General features: G+C 39.6%; 2 protein-coding genes across 4 annotated transcripts in view; both read left to right on the forward strand.

Annotated features, from left to right (window-relative positions):
• Nucleotides 1-18,132, forward strand: part of LOC123472445 (glutamate-gated chloride channel-like) — a 39,109-nt gene that overhangs the window by 18,436 nt on the left and 2,541 nt on the right. The gene's annotated exons all lie outside the window — the stretch shown is intronic.
• Nucleotides 1-18,132, forward strand: part of LOC116923185 (glutamate-gated chloride channel) — a 20,673-nt gene continuing 2,541 nt past the window's right edge. The window contains exons 1-11 of one of the 3 annotated variants that reach the window (XM_045173980.1): nucleotides 1-160; nucleotides 5,070-5,176; nucleotides 8,160-8,370; nucleotides 12,621-12,721; nucleotides 13,031-13,161; nucleotides 13,251-13,318; nucleotides 13,771-13,840; nucleotides 15,767-15,920; nucleotides 16,356-16,438; nucleotides 17,388-17,522; nucleotides 17,867-18,096. In XM_045173980.1, the coding sequence (XP_045029915.1) occupies nucleotides 12,651-12,721; nucleotides 13,031-13,161; nucleotides 13,251-13,318; nucleotides 13,771-13,840; nucleotides 15,767-15,920; nucleotides 16,356-16,438; nucleotides 17,388-17,522; nucleotides 17,867-18,096 (942 nt within the window). In that variant the 5' untranslated portion in view covers nucleotides 1-160; nucleotides 5,070-5,176; nucleotides 8,160-8,370; nucleotides 12,621-12,650. Of the gene's footprint in view, nucleotides 161-4,924; nucleotides 5,177-5,888; nucleotides 6,100-8,159; nucleotides 8,371-12,620; nucleotides 12,722-13,030; nucleotides 13,162-13,250; nucleotides 13,319-13,770; nucleotides 13,841-15,766; nucleotides 15,921-16,355; nucleotides 16,439-17,387; nucleotides 17,523-17,866; nucleotides 18,097-18,132 lie in introns of those variants that run through there. The other 2 variants (XM_032929663.2, XM_032929664.2) reach the window with 2 other exon arrangements.

Raw genomic sequence — 18,132 nt, forward strand, 5'->3', positions numbered from 1 at the left:
AGTGAGAACTCGATAACTTTGCTTGTCATCATCTTCGCCTGTGCTTGTTATCGCCGCAAAACGTGTGCACGTTACCAGCTCAGTGCAGCGCGAGAAGAAGAGTAGTATTGAACCTGCCACTAGTGGTGCGCACCAAAACTTGGCAAGACTCTCCGGAAAGGTGAAAAACAACATGACCTTCACCTGAATAATTGACGTTAGTATATCCGCACATCAATCCCGTAAAAAAACAAAACAAAAAAGTTCTTTGGCTTTGACAAAGTCATCGACCTTTGCCTCGTCTATTGTTGCTTTTGAGCTGTGGCGTTTATTTTTGTTTTTTCTGAGCTCTCTCACTTGTATATAACGGCTCGTGCGTGTTGTTGGGGGCTTGCATTGTTTCAGTGTCTACAAAGTGCGCGGCAAAACTAAAAACAATTCTCGAGATGTGCAACGTTGCCGGATTGAAATTTGTCAGATAAACACATTTTCCACACTAACTATCGATAATTCGGTCAGACGTGGAGATAAATTGCGGAATACCGTGTTGGGAAACAAATCCCGTCCACAAATACCCCATTCGCTTTTAGCCTATAAAGATAGGAGATAAGTAAATAAAAATAAGAATAAAAACAAAAAACTTTGAGATTAAAATGAACTTTACTCATCTATGCAAATTTGCATACCCAGTAAAGTTAAACACCCATTAATGATCTAATTAACCTTAATGTTTACTACAATAATACCTTGCAACCACAGATGAGGATATTAGGCACCGAGCATTTATTAATCTAAATTTTCATTGTATTCACCATGATCCACGTCGCGCATCAAAAAAAGAACAAGCCCTTTATTCTATTGTTCGGCCAATAGGATAGAGGTTCTAAGATTCCCAATGAGCGATGGATGATCTAACTGGTTTTTTAACCGGGTTCTTCAACCAAAAAGTATAAATCTTCTGATGTCCCTTACGTTGTATAAATACTGAAATTCCTCTGGCTATGCGTTGGTGTATCAGACATCGGATTTTACTCAACCTTCCATCAAGTAAATTTTAATAGTAAAAATTGATATGATCCTTCGACGGACTTTTGTTCATAGAGTATAACTCTCTAATCAAAATTTGTGTTCCAAACTTGGTTTGTATAGAAATTCAATTCACAAAGAATAATAGGGGATAAATGTGCCGTCTGATAGCTGTGGTAGTGATTGGTTCTATAGTCCAGTCGGAATAGCATTTTAACCCAAAACAAATTGCAAAGTTTTGTTTTCTACATGAGCTTTATTAATATTAATCTTGGCAATGTTCTCCTAAAACCCTCCCTCGAAATTTTAATATTTAGTATGATTAATTTCAATTATAAAATATGTGTATTTTTGTATTGTAATTTAGTCTAATGAAATACAAAAAAATAGAAATTTTAAAACATGAACTTTGTTTGATACTAATTGGTCTACATGCATGCCAAATTTTATTTCCCTAACTTGTAAAATGATGAAACACCACACGAAAAATGAGTTCCGTCTCCCTTTTTACTACCCAAAAACCGCTTCCGTGTTTAACACAGAGCTTACGGGGAAACGGCTTTAGCGAAAATCGCTGCCGTTAGTTATCTATAATCCCCTTCTCTTCCGTTTTTGTCTTATATTAAAGAGCTGATTCTAATCTTCTATTCTTCTTGTGGCTTTCACAGTCTCATTTTTCTTTTCTTTTTTTTTCAATTTGTTTCCAGTCGTGTTTTTGTTGGCATCGCCAATAGAACAACTTCGTATATAGAATAAAAGTTTTTCGCCTTCATTTTTGATGTTCGTGATAAGTCGATAAGATGGGAGCCATATAATAAACTTTAGCATTCACGTGCGGCTAAGTCGCACTAGTCCCCCGCAAAAGCAGACCCGCAATGTTTATCTTATATATGGCGGGGATATAGTATAGGCCTATATATAAATGAAACGAGCAAAATAAGATTGCTGCAGACTGGTGTTATTGGCAATTGTTGGCATCTCTATTTTCAGTTCATTGATTAAATATCCGCCGCAAATTGAATATCTCCAGCCTTTGTCTGGATTGGTCTATTGTTCTATTGTCTATTGAAAGTAGACAATAGGTCGATGTCTTTTGGTTGGATCAAGCAAAGTCTGCAGCAAGCAAGTCAGCAGACAACCCACGCCTTCAATTTCTTATTTCTTTTTTTTCTCGCCCATCTCATCATGCGATGATTTTGATCGAAAATATGGCGCAGAATCGTGTCGACAGCTTTGTAGATGGAAAGGGGGAAAAAATTGCAGTCAGCATGATGGGAATATAAAAGAAAAAAAAAAAAATCCAGTACGACTTATATAGAGCCATGACGACGGGCGGCGAGTTGCCAGCAGCGACCGATGACGACGACAGAGCTTCATCATTGCTAATATTATAACGACGCTTTTCTTGTCGAGTCGATTGCCGTGTGTTGTGAAAGGGGTGCGGAGGAGACACCCTCGTACCGTACACGCACGCACTTTTTTTTCATCTAAGAAAACACACACAAACGTGGTGTGCGTGTGTGTGTAATAGGGGTTGGGCTGATTGTAATTAGCTTTCATCTCTTCAACTTTCGTTGGTTGTCCTTGACATTTGGTCGTTACGTATATAAATTGTATGCCTTGTTTTGGTGAGCAGATTTCGCTTTTTGTTTGACCCGGGTGTAATGAATGAATCATGTCTATAAAGGTATATAGCACCGTAGTTATTTATTTATTTATTTTTGTCAGGTTGTAGATTGTATTAATATCGCTGACCGAAGCTGCTGATGTTGTTCCGTGTTGACGATTTGATTAGCGCGTTTGTGCGGGTTCCGTATGTTGCCGTCAGATCCGTTGCACTTCTCTTTTTTTCTTAAGGCTATTTTCTTCTTTTTTTTAAATTATTATTATGGTGATATAGGCTCTATTCTATACAATTTCCGAACGATCGCTCCAGCAGCGATTCGACTCACGTTGGCAATACCAAATAACAACAACAACAACAACAAAAAGGACAACAAGGAAACTGTACTACGTTATATATAAATATAGATATTTTTCAAAGAAAATGGGCCAGGAAAAATTCGATCTCAATGTAGCTTATTGATTTTAGGAAAGGGAAAAAGATATTTTCCAGGCATCTTTGGAACGTGATGCCAATTGAAGAATAGATATAGCCCCCTGTAGCTTTCACGGCCCCACGTCCCCTGCTGACTTTCTCTTCTCTATACATCTATTCTTCCACTTTATTTTCCTGCCTTTGTGTGTTTGTCCGTGGTTATATCATTCCTGTTCGGGATCGCTGGGTAAGGAATATGGTACTAGTCGTGACATCTATTGATGTCTACCGACTGCAGTACTACTAGACTAAGCTGAGCAATCGTTTGTTTATGCATTTGATCGAGTCTCCATTCCGCAAGAACCACATTTTAAGAAATCGCATGTAAATCCTTTTCTTTTTATTATTCCATTGCATTTAGTAGATATTTCCTGAAATTTTCTCATAGCCGTATCCGTATAGAAAATTTCAGGAAATATGGGCTGTATATAAAATCTAATAACTTTAAAACTAATTCTTCCTCCCAAAAATATTTTACTGGGTTTGTAGAAGAGAATCAGCTCTTTAATATAAGACAAAAACGGAAGAGGAGGGGATTATAGATAACTAACGGCAGCGATTTTTGCTAAAGCCGTTTCCCCGTAAGCTCTGTGTTAAACACGGAAGCGGTTTTTGGGTAGTAAAAAGGGAGACGGAACTCATTTTTCGTGTGGTGTTTCATCATGTTACAAGTTAGGGAAATAAAATTTGGCATGCATGTAGACCAATTAGTATCAAACAAAGTTCATTTTTTAAAATTTCTATTTTTTTGTATTTCATTAGACTAAATTACAATACAAAAATACACATATTTTATAATTGAAATTAATCATACTAAATATTAAAATTTCGAGGGAGGGTTTTAGGAGAACATTGCCAAGATTAATATTAATAAAGCTCATGTAGAAAACAAAACTTTGCAATTTGTTTTGGGTTAAAATGCTATTCCGACTGGACTATAGAACCAATCACTACCACAGCTATCAGACGGCACATTTATCCCCTATTATTCTTTGTGAATTGAATTTCTATACAAACCAAGTTTGGAACACAAATTTTGATTAGAGAGTTATACTCTATGAACAAAAGTCCGTCGAAGGATCATATCAATTTTAACTATTAAAATTTACTTGATGGAAGGTTGAGTAAAATGCGATGTCTGATACACCAACGCATAGCCAGAGGAAATTCAGTATTTATACAACGTAAGGGACAACAGAAGATTCATATTTTTTGGTTGAAGAAACCGGTTGAAGAATCCGGTTAAAGATCAAGTCAGGACATCCGTCGCTCATTGGGTTCAAACTGAAACCTCTATCCTATTGGCAGAACAATGGAATAAAGAGTTGCTGCCTTTTTGGATGCCCGACGTGGATCATGGTAAACACAATAAAAATTTAGATTAATAAATGTTCGGTGCCTAAAATCCTCATCTGTAGTTGCAAGGTATTCTTGTAGTAAATATTAAGTTTAATTAGATCATTAATGGGTTTTTAACTTTACTGGGTTTGCAAATTTGCATAGATGAGTAAAGTTCATTTTAATCTCAAAGTTTTTTGTTTTTATTCTTATTTTTATTTACTTATCTCCTATCGTTATAGGCTAAAAGCGAATGGGGTATTTGTGGACGGGATTTGTTTCCCAACACGGTATTCCGCAATTTATCTCCACGTCTGACCGAATTATCGATACGATAGTTAATGTGTAAAATGTGTTTTTCTGACAAATTTAAATCCGGCAACGTTGCACATCTCGAGAATTGTTTTTAGTTTTGCCGCGCACTGATTTGCCGCATTGAAACAATGTAAGCCCATACACAAACTGGCGAGGTCATTTTAGTCTTTTTGTTGGCAAGAGCCACAGCACAAGCTGTGTGCTTGTGTTACATTATTACTTGTTCGTTATGTAAAAAAAAAAAAGAAGAAAATGTGAACTGATCTTTGATGAACAAAATTTTGGCATGAATCCTGGGAAATTTGCTTTCCAGCTTTGTTTTGTGTCGCATATCATTCTGGCACATTCCTGTGACTCTAATGGCCGCCGTCTTTTTCCACACACTTGGTGACCAGTGTCCGCGCCAATACATCGTTCTCGGTAAATCCGTTTTACTCTTTAATTGTTATTTGTGTCTACTCGATTTGTAGCTGTAAATACCAAAATGTCGAAATCCTGTTGTGTTGAGAAAGATTTTGTTACATTTGATGGTATTTCTGAGCTCTCGTTGCATTAGATACGTTCTAGCTACCGAAGCCAACTATTTTAAAGTGCATTTTTTATTGCTGTTGGATCAAAAGTTTTTGCCAGGTATCGATTTTACGTGGTTAATGAGCGTATGTGCTGTTCACCATTCTATTGAGGGAAACAGGGTGATAGTTTTCTTTTTCTTTCCTTTTGCCTACAAGCCATTGATCATTTTCAACCAAAGGTGCTTCGACGAGACGACTAGGAAAAGGTAGAGTTCATCTCGAGTTTTTCATAATTTTCTCTAGATTCAATTCTAGAATTCACGTACAAAGGGAAGCCAATACAAAGGGTTTGAACAGCATGTGTTCAATTGTAAAAGGCGCATTTACGAGGAAAATTTTGCAGGTAGTTAATTTTCTGACCACCAGATGGTCTGATCGCTATCAAAGCCAACGAGAGGAAGGTCAACACACACACACACACATAAAAGAATACGGAGAAAAGGGCAACCACGACTGCGCCGGATCAGGATATAGCTTTGGCTGAGGGTTAGCTGGATCATTCCGCCGACAGAGGGAAGAGTTTTGGCTCGGCTATGGACTCAAGAAAAGAAATACGAAGAGATAGAGTTGAACGCAGGACGAAGGTGGCTGTTTTCTTGCTTCACTGTTGGCTGGCATCAGATTCTACAACCCTTTGATTTTTGACTTATCCTCGTGCGGACTGGCGTTTGACCGCAGCAACAACGACAGTGTCGCATAGACAGACGATAGATCAGAAAGAAAACTAGCGTCGTAGTGTCGGTGGACGTTGCGACAATCGCCAGCTGACAGGTAAATTTCTCGTCAATTTTTGTTTTTTTTAATAAAACAAAAAACACGTTCGCCTTCCCGCGCACCGTGAGTGTTAGAAAGGCGGTGTTGATCTTTTTCGCCGAACTGATGCGGATTACAAAACTGACGTAGCGTAATGTGATATTAAATGTAATAGGATCTAGAAGAATCTTAGCGAATTGAAAAATGCGTGTTTTTTTGTGTGCATCTGCCGAACGCGTGTTGTACGTCTATATCATTGATGCATCTTCATGCATATCTCATGATCGATCCGACCGTACGTCAGTAGCCAAATCCTCTTTTTTTTTCTTTCTTCTTCTTTACAATGCTCAACAGCTTGTGGCTTTTCTACAATTTAGGACATTCGTTTTTTTCGACGCTCGACCCTGTCACCGTCTGTACAGCAGTCTAGACTTGCTAGCTAACTTATTACTGCGAGTCTGCTGTACGCCTCGATGTTGAGCTTCATCGACATTACGCTGACAGGCTCCTTCTTTAAGCAAGGCACGATTTGTCGGTGGCAAATCAACAAGGAACGTTGATTCGTTGGCTGCCTACGTGTTTGGTTTCTTTTTTAATGTCTTTTCTGACTTCTTCTATCTCTTTTTACACATTGATCTTCCTTCGTAAGCCTCGTTTTTTTTTCTCTCTTATTATCCGGTGCAGATATAGTAGAACTCATGAAAGAGAAAGTAGAGGAGGCCAAAGTATTTTTTTTTTCTTCCCTTCCAGGATCGATGCGAGGATGGAGAGAAAAAGAAAAGGTTAGGAATCAAAGTTCGGGAGTTGCGCGAACAAGGAAAGCTCCCAGACAGGAGCTGTTGAAAAATATAAAAAAAAGTTTGAAGTGCACTAAAGCAAAAACTAACGTGACTACTCGTTTTCACCCCACGTACACACACTCGCATCTTCACCAACAAATATATGGGATGGGAGGGGGGTGGGGTTGATGTACTAAACAGAAACTTTCTGTCACTGCAAATAGCAGTTGCCAAAAACAAAACAAAAAAACAATTATTTATTTATTAATTTTAATTTGTTTCAAACAGATATTAAGTTGGTACCGTCCGGCTGTGTTAGTGTCAAACATGTGCCGCGAGTACCTACTCTTTTTATGTATAGATTTTGTCAGGATTCTGTCGCGTGGTATTTTTAAATGTCATTCTCTCTTTCTATTTTCCATCAAGTGGGGAAAAAAGGACACTCGATAAAGAATGGAGTGGGATAAGGAAAAAGGTGGATATGATCCAATATAAAGATCCGACATGTCGAAAAGGGAAAAGTCGTAAACCGCACTTTTTTTTTAGATACAAATATTGCTTTACAGGAGACAACATGTTTCTCTTGTTTCCGCTTAACGTAGTAAATATATTTTGCCTTTTTCTTTTTCCTTTCTTTTTGTTTATATTTATCATTCTTTTATGTAGTTTAATACTCTATTCGATTGTGTTCCGCATACGCCGCGTCGTCTTCTTTTGAATCCGGCGTCTTATGCGGCTCTCAAAGAAGGAAAAGGAGGAGCAATATATTGACGTGATCCTAGAAGATGCGAGATGTTGGGGTACGCGCTAGAAATGGAATATGTTACGGTAATAATAACAAACACACACAGAGCTATCATATGGTTTAAATCCGAAAGCCTCTTGTGTTACTATGTACTACAGCATTAGTTTCTGTGGACGAGAGTTATAGCGGAGAAGAAAGAACTTGCGGACAAACATTTCTCTTTTGGGTCTCATTTCTCCTTACATGTTGTGTGTTTATTCTTCGCGCTCTGTGAGTGCACACACACACACTACATCTAGAACGACAAAAGCATTGTCGCCTGCGCGCACGTTATCACGCCCGTCAGTCTTGCGAGAAAAATCGTTTTTCAATAGACGGAAAATGTGGAGAAATAAGAAACATATGAAGAAAAGAGTCATAAAAAGAAATAATAGTCATGCGTCAGTAAAGGAGGAAAAATAATACTCTGTTTTTTTTTTTATGTTTATAGTACGTAGCAGTGTTACGTAGATGCCTATGTATTCCTACCTAATGTTGAAATGTTGTTCTATCAGCTGTTTCGCAGAATCTTTCGGGACTGCAGAGCGCAGACGCGCAGCCTCCCCCCTTCTTTTGATCATCTGGGTTGCCTTCGTCTTCCCCGGCGAAATCTATACAACACTCGGTTGTTCATCTCTAACAAGACGGTCGATCGGCACAAGTCCCAGCGCAGTATATCCAAACAACCATCCAAGATATCGTCAACGACCATCAGCGCCTTCTAAGGTAGGACTAGAAAACAGTTTTATAAATCGTAAATAAGACAAAGTATCTGTTCACATAGTCGAGTGGACATTGCGCATCACGAGCGGAATATTTTCAGTGCGCACATCAATTATTCCTCCGTGGAAAACTTCAAAAGGATATTTGTCTCGTTGGGTTCAGTTGTTCAGCTAAATCGAAAAAAAAGCCGGGTTTTTCAATCATTTTCCTTATTGCTTTTTTTTGCACTACCCACACACAAGCAGAATACTATTCTTTTTCGTTCGCTTTTCCATCCTCCATTTCTTCGTCCTATTGCACACCGAGCTTATCTTCAATCTGAGTGACAGCGTTGGTGATGATATAGCCTGCGATGGAATCCAGCCAACGAGTACGAAATGAATCCTCCACTACATACGAAGGAAAACCAAACCGGGACTTGTTCGTCCGACCTCTTCTTTTTCGTGGGTCTACTAATCTTATTCCGCTGCAGATACTTGCCTTCTACGACCAATCAACTGCTTTCAATGAACTGCTGGAAAGAAAAAAAAAACACCAACCGTGTAATACGTTTTGGATAAGACATCTCGTCTGATGTTTCTTTGTAGATAGTTTTCGTAATGGAGTCTAAAGCGCGTGGACTGTCACACTGTGTCACACACTCCTAAAAAGTTAATGATATTCTGCACAGGGCGGCACGTAAACATACTGCGAAAAAAAAAAGAAGCTTTGATCAAAGCCAAAAAGATTTTTTTGGCCGTACGCGAGTCTCTTTCGTAAGTTTGCCCGTGTTGAGTCTCTACCCAAATCTGGGCGATGATCATCGACGCGTCAAGAGTTTTTTTTCTGGATTCTCCACTCTCGCTTTAATCTACCTCTTCTAATCTTTGGGATCGAGTCGAGTGCGGGAGAGTGTTAACAGTTGCATCGTCCCATCTTTATTGTCTCCCCGCTGACGTCGCCTCCCCGACAAACGTCTTTTTCATTGAGGGTTTCTAAATAAAAAATAAAAAACTCGCTGTCGATTGTGAAGGAGACCATTAATGATTGCACGATCATCTCAGACGTACAAACTGGCATCATGATGCTCCTGGATTTTCTGGAGCCCACCGTTTTATTATTTTTTTTTTACAACTTTGCCACTCTACTTAACGGAAGTGGTCGTATTCTTTTTTTTTGGCTCTTTTTCTCCTACTCGCTGATGACAATTTAGATGGCAGATTTTTTTTTTTCCCCGGCGGGAGGTTTTCCCGCTGCTGGCACAAGATCACTGAGACGTTCGTATCACGCGATCGATGTTCAAAGTCGACCAATAAAGCGGATTTATGCTGCCACTTTCATCCGCTTCCGCAGCCAGTCAATCCGTATACTGTCGTTCTATCCCTATACACACACAGCATCTCTAGACTTTTTTTGTTGTTGGTGTTTTTATCGTCGCCAAAGGGCCTTATCCTAACGAGTTTTGCTGTCACGCTGCGGTGGTCGATCTTTTTCGTGATGTTGCTGACTTTGCAATTCGTTCTAGATGGACATTCTTATAGACGAGATAAAGAGTGCCTTGTTTTTAATGTAGAAGGGTGATGCAATATTATCCTTTGTATGGGTTGGCTGGCCGTTGATCAATCAAAGAGAATCAAGAATTTATGTTTTGATGTCGAAATGATTTACTGCTCAGATTATTATTCTGTTCGATGGCAAGGGATGACTGCGGAATGTCATAATCGAGATAGTGGTATCTAAATTGTGATGCAATCGTTGCGGTACCACATTGCCAAAATATTTTTTTCGGTTAGGCTTATTCAAAAAGGACAAATGACTTCAATTCGCCGCGTTCTTTGATTAAATAATAAAAATAAAAAGATGCTCTGCGGTAAATTGTAGAGATCTTGAATTCTTGAGGTCGAGACAACAATTTCCGCATTTTGTCTCGTGGAATTTCCATGTAAATATCGATTCTTCCTTGTAAACAAAATATTGTGCCGTTTTGCATATATTGTCAAAATATCTGCATTGAACATAAAAATGACATTCGGCTCAATCCGTTGCTGCCCCCAATTCGCTTCATCGTGGTCGATATCCAAGCTGGTCCAACGACTGGCTTCCCGCAAAGAAGGCCAACATTTTTCTTTGCGTCCGGCTGCCCCATTATTCCCTTTACAAAGACGACTGCAACCGGGGGGATGGGGGGGACCTTTTTGTACCGGGGCTGCTAAAGAACCAATCGGTTGAAGTATATAAGACGGCAGAGAAGGCGGAACACAAAAAAGATGGAGTTGTTTTTGTTCCTTCGTCAACTTTTTTTTTATTTTTTCGATGTACACGTGACGGTCGACTAGAAATGAATGGACAGCAAAAAAATTTATCGTATCGACTTTGTAATGGCGATCGATGGTCGTTGATTGGGGTCCCTCTTCACGATACTGTCAAAACTCTTATTGCATTGGAAGCATGCTCTGCACCAACAATCAATTCGGGGCATAGAGCAGCTAGACGGACTGTGCTGTCATCAGTAAACCACCATCATTTCAATTGAAAGTATAGCAGAAATAACAAAATGTGCTATATATATATACGGTATGTATTTATTTTCTTATGTCGTTTCAAATCGAGAACAATCAGTTGAAAATGGTGGCAAATGCCCGTAGACGATCATGGAGGCTGGCCTTTTGATGATGGTGTTGTGTAACGAAGACGGGCCTGCCCTCCACGGATCAACTTTCTGTCTAGTTTGCAACATCAGTAGCAGAATGTCCATTAGTGTCGACAGGCTTTATATAAAAGAAAGAGGGAAAAAGAAAAAAAAAATTATCTGGTACCATTGACCTGGAACACAGTGTTGGCAAGGTGCCCAGGGCATGCTCTCTCCGTTTTTTTCGTTATTACTATACATATATACTCTCTTTTCTCGATTTTTTTTATTTCTTTTCCGGCCTTTTTTTTTGCATCATGCAATCGGTTCCTCCTTTTCACTTCGTCTAGCAGAGCTCGCGCGTTCTTTCTCTTTCAAGTGAGGCGCGCATGGACCATTTTCAATTCTCTTGAATCTCTTACAGTAGATTCCTTCCGGTTGACGGATGGCTTTTTCAGCAGCTCGTTTCTTATTTGCCCTGCTCCGCTGTTATTCGATCGCTGCGTGTGTGTATTTTTATATATACTGCAGTATATATAGATGTATAGTTTTCTATTTTACATAAACATTTCGGCTGTCGCGTGCACACAAAACGACACACATCACTACGATGGTTATTTACTTCACACTTTGCTTTTTTCTTGTATTTGTTTTCTCCCTGTTTTTTGTAGGCAATTTTTTTTAATTCATCACCTAGTAGCGACTTAAAAACAAAATTAAAACAGCCTTTTTTAGTTAAAAAAAAATAATAAATACTTTTCAAGTGAAAAATTGTATAAACAAACAAGTAAATGTAAATTAAACATCCTCACGTTTGCCTGCGTGGCCTCTCTGTGTTTGTCTGGTGATAACAGAAAATCGATGATTCCTTCGGGTACAGAAAGACAATTCAACTGTCTGTTCTTTTTCTTCTTATTTTCGTTCTTTTGTTTTTTATTTTAACGTTTTTCTCCCATTTCTGATGACGATGGCTGTCGTCGTCAACTTCCCGGAACGTCGACCGAGTTTCATCTCTTGCACACCAATGACGTATACTCTCGCGGATGCGGAAACCAATGTTATCACTGTGTTTTGTTTTTTATTTCTCTTCGTCTTTGATATTCTCTGGGGTTTCTTCTCTATTGTTTTTATATGGGAATTTTCTTTTCTGTTTGTTTGTTCTTCGCTTGCCGCGTAGTTCCGCTGTTTTATTCAAGTCCTCGTTTTTTTTCCCCCTCACCGTTCGTTTTACAAATTTCTTTATTCCTAGAGATTTAACAGACCGTTTAAAAGGATCATCCACTAATCGTTTCCGACTTTACGCTAACGCCAAAGATTAACGGATTAACTCACTTTTTTTGAGGATTCTTACTGTTGCATTCAGCGAATCAATCTCGCACCGATGTACACTTTCTTGTCTGCGACCAAACTTTGAAACTCGTAACGAGTCGTTCGTTTCTTCTTGATAAGTTTGCCTTCAAAGAAAGAACTGAGAGATCCACCGTTTCAATCTTTTTCTCTTCGCGAAATGTCGCGGCATGTGTGTGCGTCGTGTGAGTGGGTTGAACATTTTTTGGGGGCCATTTTCTTTACGTATAGCTGGACTTTGTGAGAAAGTTTTTCGATCAATGACTGTGACGTGCTTCTTTTTAATCACGATTTCCAGGAAGAGGTGCCATAACGGTCCAGCAACGCAATGATGACAAAGACAGCTTACATTCTGGCGCTGCTAGTCGTCTTGTCAACTTGTTCCTTACGACAGTCTGGGTACGCAAATTTTTCTTTTATGTTTAAAAAAGATACCAGCGGCTGACCTCTGAAACAAGACTGCAAAGAGCCTTTCTTTGATTTCTTGATTTCAAAAATATTGATGTTGCCCTGCAGGCCAGTAGGTCTTCGGCTGTGAAAATGAAATGCCATTCACGGTCGAAAGCATTTTTCAGTTGATGTCGAGACGATGTTGGGTAGAACTCGGATCGATGATTCCATTTCCTTTTGCTTCGTTCTCTACAACTCTATTTCCTTTCCATCCCCCTTTTTTTTTTTATAACTTGATGTGCGGCCTGTGGCGTGCAGAGCCAACCAACAGCAGAATGGAGCCAACAAGAAAGTCAATTTTCGTGAAAAGGAGAAACAGATTCTCGACAAAATTTTGGGGCCGGCTCACTACGATCGTCGAATTCGGCCTTCGGCTGCCAACGGCACAGGTTATTCAACACATTTCTAGATACGTCGTGTCTTTTTCATTTCTTGTTTATGGACGTGTGCCCTTTACATTTGCCGTTCGTTATAATAGATGGACCCACCATAGTCGACATCAACCTCATGTTTCGTGGCATATCCGACATCAGCGACAATAAAATGGTAATCTTTTCATCCTTATCACGGCAGTTTATTTTTTGGATTTGTTATGTTATGAGTGTGTAAAGCCAATCGAAGTATGTATTAGAATCGGTTCGGCTTATTGCGTGTCTCGTGCCAGACAGCTGATGGATGTTTGTGGGCTCTTGAATCGGAAAAGGGAGGCAACTCCGGAAGGGATACAAGTTGACTATTTGCTATCCCATCCATTTAATTGTATATCCGACGGCGTAAACACTTTCGACAGCCATTGCTTTTGTGGTCGATAATTTGATGCGGATTTTGTTCCTTCCCCCTCAACACACAAATCCAAAGTTTATGTACGCACCTTTTATGGTTTTACGTTGCGACTAACGTTCTCGACTTGTCTGACGACGTTTATGTCCATCTTTTTACAGCTACTCTTCATCCAATTCTATTATTTTAAATAATTATTTATTTTTTCTTTTCAACAGCAATTCAGTGTTATCCTGACGTTTCGAGAAGAGTGGCTCGACGACCGCTTGAAGTTTGAAAATATGCAAGGTAACATAAACCACTTCTCATATTCCATTTCGCTTGTGTTGCCCGTCCAACAATCTAATCAAGGCTCGCGCTAATGACGTCTCTAAAAAAAAAGTTGCTTCATGGAAGAACCTTCCGCAGTGGATGTGTTTCTCGAATCGGTTTATTTCTTTTGCTGCTGCGGATCCTTGTCTCGAGTGAGCGGACAAGTGCCCCTCACTCCCCTCTTACAACAGGATAGGGAAGGGGCCTGTGTACGAGAGGGCATATATTCCAGGTGGATCGTTCTCGATGGGGGAGTGCCAAATCTACCACCTTATATACCGGATGCCCTATGCAGGTCTACTGCCTACCGCCTATCTCCTAGTCGAGTATTGATTAGACAAGAGAACAATTGAATCTTCTCTGCAGCAGCTCGCTCGCAGGCGACCGTTTTTCCACGCGTTTGGCCGCAGACGTTTCTCCCCTGAACGAATAGTCGATGAAACGGAAAAAAACGAACGCCGCTCCTATTCTTTTCCATCCCCGTTAACATGTCCCTATTAGGGGGATTCGTTGTTGAGCTTTATAGTGCATTTAGGCTAGTTTACGGCCGTGTTAAGCTCGTTGTCGACCTAATCCGTAAAACAAGAGAAGGCAGATTTTCCAGCAGCTCATGGCAGATTCTCAAGTGAAGTTCGTTTTTCGGGGGAGCACCGTTAAATTTGTTTAAATTAAATCTCCTTACGTCTGTTGTTATATCGTGGACCCTTGTCTTTTTTCCATGCTATTTCAACTCATTTAACAACAATGTTTAAGTATCTTTAGAACTCGTCTTCCTCTAAGTTCACTGCTGTCAACGCATTGTGAAAATCAAAATATAATGAGTCTACGTCGCTAGGATCCCTCGATCGATAGGTCCCCAAACAGTTAAGAGTTTGTGCTCTGTTATATCGCGTAGTGTATAAACAGTAGCTTGATAACCAAACGACTACGAAATATGGCTTGTTTTCATCATCAATCATCTCGAGTTCATCACAATTGTTTTTTTTTTCTTTATTTCTTTCTTTTTTCTGTGTTCTAGTCTCTTCATAAAGTTTCCGTCGTGCCAGTACGCGAGTGTATTTACTCGTGCAATAGATTAATTAATTTCCACCATCAAAGTTGCTTATTCAGTGAGAGAGTGCAGTGAACGCGGTAGAGTAACGTGCAGTTGAGAACAATTGATGATAAACGCACAGACCCTGTCTGACCCCTCTCCACTTTGAAATGCTATCCCGACTTACATTATAAATGCGAAACGTACACGGAAAAAGAATAGAAAAACAGACAAAGGGCAAGGAAATCTGCTGGAATTGAAATGATGGAAGTTGTTGCTCTTATTCCCCGTTGTTCCGCGGCAAATGTATTATAAACGACCCTTCACATTAATTGTTTCGTACATAGCACAGCTACGTTTGTCTTCTCTTTATGTGGAGGGCTCAATATCCGCCCAAGTCGTCATTCTTCAACAGGCTGTATAAATCTGTGTGGGGTGGGCTAGATTTATTATCGTGATTATTACGACGGACTCGGTTATAGGATGATCTTGGGTCATAATTTAGCCTATGAATTGTTTTTCATCTTCTCAATCCCCTACCGTGTTTACGTTCAGATTATAATTCACGGTTGAAAATATCCGCAGAGTTCGCCAACGCGGAAAATCTATGGCAATCAAGGGGGGTGGGGTCGTTCTCGGGATCACCGTATACTCATTTGGCAAGGGAATTGCAATAGAGTTGACAAACAGATATTAGATCCTGATGGAAATTGCGGACCTTTTTTCGCAGGAAAATAAAAAAATGGGGTTAAAAAAATAAAAAATTTTTTTTTTTTTTTAAAATTTTTTTTTTTTTTTTTTTTTTTTTCAGTAGATGAATTTGGTCATAAGAGTTAAGCAATTAATTGTAACTGTTTGTTTTTCTTCAGGCCGGATGAAGTACCTCACTCTCAACGACCCAAGCAAAGTCTGGATGCCGGACTTGTTTTTCTCCAACGAACGCGAGGGACACTTCCACAACATTATTGTGCCAAATGTCTACGTGAGAATCTTCCCAAATGGATGGGTCTTGTACAGTATCCGGTAAGATGTGTTTATACAAAGGATTTGACCGTCTTCGCAACATTGGCCATCTGTTTCACATTTCCCGGAAATTCATTTAGATTATTTTGGTTGGGGTTTTATGATGTGTGAAGCACGAATGCAATTATGTTTAAGATGGCGGTAATTCGCGTGGATTCTTGACATTTGGCAACAGTCGTTTGAAAATGGTTGATGTACGTGATTCGCAATGTCATTGTAGAAAAATAGCTCTTTGATATTTGTGTCATCACATCTTGGGTAGACGAAAATAGATGCAAAAGCGGGTGATAAATCTAGTTGAGCTCGTTGACACTCGTCTACAATTCAATTGTGAGGCCGACGGCTCCCAAAGAAAAAGTGTCTAAAAAATGAACTGTTTTTCCAGGATGTGTTTTTTTTTTTTTCTAAATTTCTTGGATATTTCATTTTTCACAGAATTTCTCTGACTCTGTCGTGTCCTATGAATCTCAAACTCTTCCCGCTGGATCGGCAAACTTGTTCGCTCTCTATGGGCAGCTGTGAGTTATTTATTTTCTACTTTATTTCTGTTCGCCGTATTTTTTTCAACTCGTGTCCTCGTTTCGCATCTTGGCAGTTATTGATTTCAACGTTATTCCCGCCTTCTCTGTGTTTTAAGCTTTTCTTTACTTATGCACACGAAGAGATGAGCTCTTTGTTTGAATTTGTGATTACTTTTTTTCTAACTAGAAGAGCAACGCCTTTTATTGCGTTTTCGGTCTTTTTTTCCCCTCTATTTTGTCTCCTTTCGCGTGAGTTCAAGTGGACAAACACGAGAGGAGTGACTAAAAAAAAAATGTGAGGTGCACGGTCTAAGACATTTCAGTTATTCTGTCACGTATAGCAGCTCAAGGGACTAGCATCATCACGTCGCCAGTAGCTATCGTTGACTTCTTTTTCTTCGTATATCTGTGTGACGAAGATTGTGATGAAGGTTTTTTTCTTCATCTTTTTTTCCCCTTTTGTCCTGTTCCCCATTGTCGCATTTGCGTTAGTATAAAGAAAAGAGACGTTACACACAGGGTCAATAAGTACCAAGTCTGGATATCGATTTCGGGTTAACCATTATGCCAGCATTTTTTTTTTTCGATGTTCTAGTCGAACGGGCTTGGAAGAGGCCATGTCCATATTATACGATATTGCTTCTTCTTGTCGGTTTGCTTTGTAGCGCTTGCCATGCTTTTTTTTGTGTGTCTGTCGTCCTCCTTTTTAACTGGTGCTCCATTTTATTTGCCTTATTCCATTTCCATCCTATTACTTATACAGCTGGGCACCCCAACGGGATGCCTTATATAACATTCATCCAGCCAAATGGAAAATTTTATTTTTTTCATTTCTGATATTCGACTGGGGGTTGTGCTCGCAACGATTCACGTTATTCATTTAGTTTGTCCCTTTTGCTATAAATGTATTGTTTCTTTATAAAAATCTAATTTTGAATATTCACAGATGGATGGACAACAGAAGATTTGGTTTTCCTATGGAGAGCCGGTGATCCAGTGCAAGTTACGCAGAACCTCCAGCTGCCGCGATTTGCGCTGGAGAAATTCAAAACGGACTCGTGCAACAGCAAGACCAATACAGGTTAGAAACGAATCGAAAACTATCTAAAAGACGCAATAGACTGTCAGATGACGTCAACACTGTTCAACAATCTCATCGATTTGGGGGTGTTTCATTTCAGCTTCCAATAGCCTCGTACGACGACTGGAGGGCAAATATTAATATTGATCGCCCCATCTTGTGGGAGTCTCATTAGCAACAGATATTGCCCATCCGGCATTTCGTCTGTTGTTTGTATTCGGGGGGGAGTTAGATATCTTTCATGAGAGATACGTATCTTAAGAATATATACACGCAAATGTTGGCCGACTAGCAAAGATAGTAGCAAATCAGATTATATTTTCTTTTTCTGTGTATTATTACAGGAGAGTACTCGTGCCTGAAAGTGGATCTCCTGTTCAGAAGAGAATTCTCCTACTACTTGATTACCATCTACATTCCTTGTTGTATGTTAGTCATCGTATCTTGGGTTTCCTTTTGGCTGGACGCCAATGCAGTACCAGCTCGCGTATCGCTCGGAGTTACCACCCTATTGACGATGGCCACCCAAACTACGGGTATTAACAACTCGCTTCCACCCGTATCCTACACCAAAGTACGTACATCGTTCATTTTCATTTGTGCAGCTTTT

Source organism: Daphnia magna, linkage group LG5 (genome assembly GCF_020631705.1).
Source record: "Daphnia magna isolate NIES linkage group LG5, ASM2063170v1.1, whole genome shotgun sequence".
NCBI lineage: Eukaryota > Metazoa > Arthropoda > Branchiopoda > Diplostraca > Daphniidae > Daphnia > Daphnia magna.